This window comes from Nymphalis io, chromosome 9 (genome assembly GCF_905147045.1).
Source record: "Nymphalis io chromosome 9, ilAglIoxx1.1, whole genome shotgun sequence".
Classification (NCBI taxonomy): Eukaryota; Metazoa; Arthropoda; class Insecta; order Lepidoptera; family Nymphalidae; genus Nymphalis; species Nymphalis io.
In genome coordinates, this window is record NC_065896.1 from 6,664,817 (window position 1) to 6,671,059 (window position 6,243).

Here is a 6,243-nt window from a genome sequence, read left to right on the forward strand (position 1 = left end):
AATATTGTGGAATAGAAAATGTTAAAATATTATTTATGTTGCTGGTCGCAGCATGGTGCTTTGGCCAGCGGGTTCTACGAGTATGGTGGCAGAACCTTGCATCCAAGGTTCGCCGTCCACTTGCATCGCGCAACTACCTTCCAAGTCAATCTATAATAAAACAATTTATATAGTATCAGCAAAAAATAAATTATATCATTTAAAAAATATACATTTTAGCTTGTTGCATTTAAGCTATTTACTATTACGGCATAGCAGTATATTTAAATGAAGAGGGTTTATACTCACTCGTACATGAGACGTCTGCGTAAATCGATATGGCTCGGCTAAGCCGCATTGAAGTCGCGCTATATGGAATGATGACGATACTCCTACCACCTATAATGATAAGAGAGTCATAACTGCGTAGTCAGACACATGAGGAAGTATTCATATTTTACGTACATTTTAACATATACATGCTAAATTAGTTGTTAGTTTTGAAACTCTAGAAATTGTCCCTACCAACCTCTCTTCTGTACAACTACATAGTATATATAACTTAGTTCCTATAGCAGTTTCGTTAATTCTCAACGGCCTCAGACGCAGGGCTTTTGTCATTTACCAATTCAAAACAAAACCATTAAAATAAGTACCTCCAATTTTCCGTCGTCTACGTATTGCTCGCCTACTTCTTCCTCACTGCCTAAGCCTGTAAATGTTAAAATATACATAACATGTATAATTAATATAATTTTATATTTTAATAATAATAAACCCCTGATCGAATTTCGTGCCTAGATTTACTTAGCAGGAGTTATTCCAATGAGACAGCAATCCGATACGACCGCCATCTTTGGAGAGAGATCAATGTCATGCCTCGTTAAGCACGTTAAGCCATTGGTCTTTAGCGCCTAGCGCTTTAAATGATTCTGATCGAAATTGTCGTCCTATTGAATTACGAGAATGTGGGAATAAAGAGTGCACCCGTGTTTTCGCAACCACTGCTGCACTATAATAGATTCCGCCGTCCCGCGGTGTTGACTAATATTGCATGAGATTAGCCGCCGTGACAGAAATCATTTAGGAGGAGGTGGAAATGACAGTGTGTGTAAAGTTGCGTGACAACGTCTCACTCCAGAGATCCACGCCGGCGCCCCAGGAGGGGATGTTGAGCACGACGAGCGCCTGCAGCGGCGGCAGAGCGAGCTCGTGCGCATGCGGGCCCACGCACACGCGCAGGCGCCGCTCCAGCCCGCCGCAGCCGCCGTCGTCCAGCGCGCGACCCACGCCCAGCAGCGCGTACGCTATCTGTCGGTACATCACAGAATAACAAGCATTAAGACGATGCACATACATGCTTGACGGCTTGCTCAAAACGATCATGACTTTTCTTTTTAGGCATTTCCAAATTGTCCGCGCCTGAAGTAGCACGCTCAAAAATCAAATACCGTAATTTAGCTTTAAACGCAGTTTAATTTCAATCATTATTTACTCTGCAGCAAACTGTTCATATGTCTAAGGTGCTTTGCTTTCACTATCACTATATCAAAAACGGTACAGTGTAAATTCCGCTGTAGTAAATAATTGTTTTTTTTTTTCAGCCTTTTGCCGTCCACTGCTGGACGAAAGCCTCCCCTATAGAACGCCAACCATCTCGATCTTGGGCAGTCCGCATCCATCCCGAACCTGCCACCTTTTTTAAATCGTCGGCCCATCTTGTCACAGGGCGTCCTACACTACGTAGTAAATAATACATACTTGTATTATTATACAATAGTGTACAACTTACATAGTTGAGATACCGCATACCGGTAGAGGAATTGCGAGCGCGCGCGGTGGAAGTCGAGCGCGACCTGCGCGTCCACGCCCACGCTCGCGTAGTTGTACGCGAACAGCACGCGCTCGGCGCGCAGCCGACCCAGCCGACCGCGCTTCGGCTTTATGGTTATCTTCCATCTACATCAATTAAGCCACGTTTGTACTTCAGGGTCGCCTAATGCGGACTAAATTGAGCAGACTCCGTCCGGAAAGTATTCAATAAATTGCTATAAAATGATGTATATAATACGTGAAATATAAAATCAATTTATGGTATATTTGTGTTCCGGTTTGAAGGGTGAGTGAGCCAGTGTAATTACAGGCACAAGGGACATAACATCTTAGTTCCCAAGGTTGGTGGCGCATTGGTGATGTAAGCGATGGTTAACATTTCTTACAATGCCAATGTCTAAGGGCGTTTGGTGACCACTTACCATCAGGTGGCCCATATGCTCGTCTGCCTTCCTATTCTATAAAAAAAAAATGTATGTAACAAGTACTAGTAAAATAAAAATCTATCTTGAAACATACTGTGCCATAAATACCTGTCCAATATTTGGAGCTTTGCTTGTCTTAATGAATTTATTATAGAATATGCATTTAAATTTGAGCATCCAGCTCCCCATCCAAGAGCTCGTGCTAGGTCATTGCCAGTACCCATGGGTAGAATTCCAACTGATGCCTGTTATTAATATAAAGTAATTTCATAAAAATATATTAATAAGGAAGATTTCAATAATTTGTTTATAAATAGTTCTAACATTACCATATTAAGTCAATTATTATAAGGATAAATTTAAGATTATTTACTAAATTACATTAAACATACTTTGATATGTGGGGCCGTATGAAGTGTATTAAGCACCCAGGCAACAGTGCCATCTCCACCTGCGACAAGAACTTTGCAGCGTTCTGGCAACCACCTTATTACTTGTTCAGGCCCCATTAAACTGATGTCAATTATCTATAATTAAAATTGTTTTCAGTAAAAGCTTTTGTCTACTTCAATGTAGTCATACTACAGAGAAGAAGGAATATACTCTCTATAATCTATGTATATGTTAAAGCTGAGATGGCCTAGTGGTAAGATCGCGTGAATCTTTTCCGATGATCGTGGGTTCAAACCCGGGCAAGCACCACTGAATTTTCATGTGCTTAATTTGTGTTTATAATTCATCTCGTGCTTAACGGTGAAGGAAAACATCGTGAGGAAACCTGCATGTGTCTAATTTCATTGAAATTCTGCCACATGTGTATTCTACCAACCCGCATTGGAGCAGTGTGGTGGAATAAGCTCCAAACCTTCTCCTCAAAAGGGAGAGGAGGCCTTAGCCCAGCAGTGGGACATAACCAGGCTGTTACTGTATGTTAAATGTCTATTTAATGCATCACTATTTGTGCTTGCTGGTGTCAAAATAAACTTACTTCAAATTTTATAGTGACAATAGAAAAAAGAAACTCCTTAAAGTTGGAATTATTATTTATATATAAATATATATTACTTTTTATTTACTTAATTTAAAAAGTAACCATTGGCATGACCTGCAAAGGATTCAGAAGGCCTCGAAAAATTGATAGAACTTCATCACTTCTATTACTTCCCGACTTTCGGTTAGCTAGAAAAAAAATTCAAGTTTTGAGATATATTTTTTTATAGAACAAGCTAAACTACGAACTACTGAACACTAACCAAAAATTATTAATGGTTCCCAATTATTTTCATTTTGAGGTTTAATGCTAATTATTTTCCCCCTTTCAATGTGAACACTGGTTGGAGGAATAATTATGTCTCTATATTTAAACAAATCACATTCCTGAAACAATATTATATTAAAGAAAAATATTATTGTATAGTCTAAAATAAACCAAATATAACATTTAAAAATGACATTGATTTAGTTCAACCATTTTTTTTTAATGAAATACTTAATTAATTACTATATTATTACAGTATATTATCACCTCTGTATCACACAATATATTTTCAGGACTCAATTTTGTTCTTTGACACCAGGAACAAAAATATTTTATTAAATTTTCTCCTTCTTCATGATGATCAGCAGTACTTCTGGAAACAGTACCAACTACAGATATTTTTAGATTTTGCTTTCTTTTAACATAAAACACTTACGAAATGTATAAAATGAAACTTGCCATTAACCCAAAGATGATAAAAAGGTTTTTCACAGGGCCAAGTAATTTGTTTGCATCGAATCTTTTTATCTAATACGCGATGGCATTTGTTACAAGCACTTAGTGCACAGCATTCACAAAAGAGACCCACTAAAGGAAGCATGAGCTTGCCACAAATTGTGCACTGAAAAAATAACATTACCAATAACTTAGTAAATAATACATAGTACAACAAAAATTTTACCTATCAAATACAATAAGTAACTTACGTAAATGTTATATGGAATAGATTTATTGCATTCTATATTTCTCCATGTATGTCCACGAACTCGATATTTTGTATGAATGAAAAGGTTATCGCCAGAGAGCGAGCAAAAAATTCGATAAACTAAATAACTAAGAAATAAACCACCGATTAAGAAATAATAATTAAAGTTAATATAATTTATACTTGCAATTGTGTTCATCGTTAATAATTTAAAGTCGAATTGCAAAGGGCCTAGTGGTCAAGAATGATTTGTTTTATATTTCAACCATTATTCAAACTACCACATTATTTATTATAATTTACTTTTACTCATTAATAAACAAGAATTCTAATGAGTCTAGAACAATAATAATCAAAACATTTAAAAAATATATTTAAAAATTTGACATTTTTTTCCGCAGATATAAAATAAACTAAGAACCACAGACTCCACAGAGTATTAGCGAATGACTATTAATAAACTTTATTTTAGAATATCTTACATTCTTTAAATTAACAATTGTTATAAATAAAAGTAATAACTATTGTTTATCCATATTTCTGGGAACATGAATTATAATAAAAATAATTGGCTTTTGAATTAAAATTAACCATCTTTTGGTAATAGGTAATTTATGAGATTCCATCAAAATAGTATTTAGGTAGGTAGATAATGTAAAATCAGTTTTAAAGGCATTGACAGTTTGCAAGTCACTGTCAAGAATTTGAATTCCTTACAAATATAAATAACTTTTAGATATATGCCAGAAAAGGAAAACAAATTAAAATAAATAACATCAAACTAGACGAAATAGCTTCCGTATCAAGAGATACAATCGCTTAGTTTTATTCCGTATATATTATTACATCAAAATGTCTATTGGTACCGTTTACGAGAGAGCATATAAGGGAGATTTCAATCAAGTTAAAGTTAAAATAGATGAAGATGCATCCTTGGTCACAGTTCCAGATTCTGTAAGTTTTACCGAAAATATAAAATTATGTAGAATATAATTCTACAAATTTAATATTTATCTTCTTCTCTCATATTCTTCTGACTTATGTCATGTTTCAGAATAATCGTCTTCTTATACATTGGACAGCTTTAGGTGGTAATGAAAACCTATTAGATTATTTAATTGATGTAGGAAGTCCTGTTGACTGTGTTGATGACACAAATTGTACACCATTAATATTAGCATCTTCAGCAGGTAGATTACATGTAGTTAGACTATTAATTGGTAAAGGAGCTAACGTAAATCATAAAACAAATCGTGGACAAACATCTTTACATTACGCTTGTTCAAAGGGACACAAAGAAGTAAGTAAAACAATAATTACATTTTATTTTATATCAATTATAAAGTTAAATAAAAATATTTTTTGTTTTATAAAATATTTCAGGTAGCAAAATATTTGATAGAATCTGATGCAAATATAAATGAAGCTGATATATTAGGAGCCACACCACTTCATAGAGCCGCAGCTCAAGGCAGAAATGAAATAGTAGAGCTTCTTTTAAAATCTCCAGATATTAAAGTGGACCTGTGTGATTCTACTGGTTGCACTGCATTGTAAGTCTAGGCAAAAATATTTTCCAATTACATATTCATTCTCATTGTAGGGTATATGAGTGTTTATGTCCCTCCATACTTCCAATCAAATCCAAAAATATTTTTTGCAGTGTGAACCTTTCAAAGATTTCTGTGATCTAAGTTTTTTTTTTCCATCAACAGTCAACCATATATCAACATAGAAGAAGTAGCTAAAAGTATACAATTTTTTTTTATTTAACTATATAACTATCAATGACTTATTAGATTTTTCAAAATTATCAACTGAATGTTTTTGAAACTAAAAATAACCTGTATAAAATAATTTGTTGCAGACACTTATCATGTGAAGAAGATAGAGAGAGAACAGCCTGTTTGTTGGTTAAAGCAGGAGCAAGTAAAGACATTAAAAACAAAGAAGGAAAAACTCCTTTAGATATTTGCAACAATAAGTTAAAAAATACTCTTATGAACTTATTTGATTAAAGCAAAATGGTGGAGACAACCTTA

General features: G+C 34.6%; 2 protein-coding genes across 2 annotated transcripts; one reads left to right on the forward strand and one right to left on the reverse strand.

Moving 5' to 3' along the window:
• LOC126770988 (diacylglycerol kinase epsilon) lies at nt 1-4,551 on the reverse strand. Its single transcript, XM_050490626.1, is given in 13 exon segments — nt 1-150; nt 289-378; nt 636-691; nt 1,116-1,290; nt 1,772-1,787; nt 1,789-1,938; nt 2,346-2,482; nt 2,630-2,764; nt 3,343-3,416; nt 3,491-3,614; nt 3,763-3,884; nt 3,955-4,117; nt 4,203-4,551. Coding segments are annotated over 13 exon segments (1,557 nt in total). The 5' UTR covers nt 4,401-4,551; the 3' UTR covers nt 1-33.
• Nucleotides 4,552-4,888: 337 nt separating this feature from the next.
• On the forward strand, nt 4,889-6,243 carry LOC126770735 (26S proteasome non-ATPase regulatory subunit 10-like). Its single transcript, XM_050490261.1, has 4 exons — nt 4,889-5,155; nt 5,256-5,501; nt 5,585-5,754; nt 6,069-6,243. The coding sequence occupies exons 1-4, from the start codon at nt 5,054-5,056 to the stop codon at nt 6,217-6,219; spliced, it is 669 nt and encodes a 222-aa protein (XP_050346218.1). The 5' UTR covers nt 4,889-5,053; the 3' UTR covers nt 6,220-6,243.

Excerpts from the sequence above, each read along its gene's own strand:
- LOC126770735 (XM_050490261.1), top strand. The coding sequence starts at position 5,054 with ATGTCTATTGGTACCGTTTACGAGAGAGCATATAAGGGAGATTTCAAT. Across the intron at positions 5,156-5,255 it reads TGGTCACAGTTCCAGATTCT|AATAATCGTCTTCTTATACA; the intron begins GTAAGTTTTACC and ends GTCATGTTTCAG. Across the intron at positions 5,755-6,068 it reads TCTACTGGTTGCACTGCATT|ACACTTATCATGTGAAGAAG; the intron begins GTAAGTCTAGGC and ends AATTTGTTGCAG.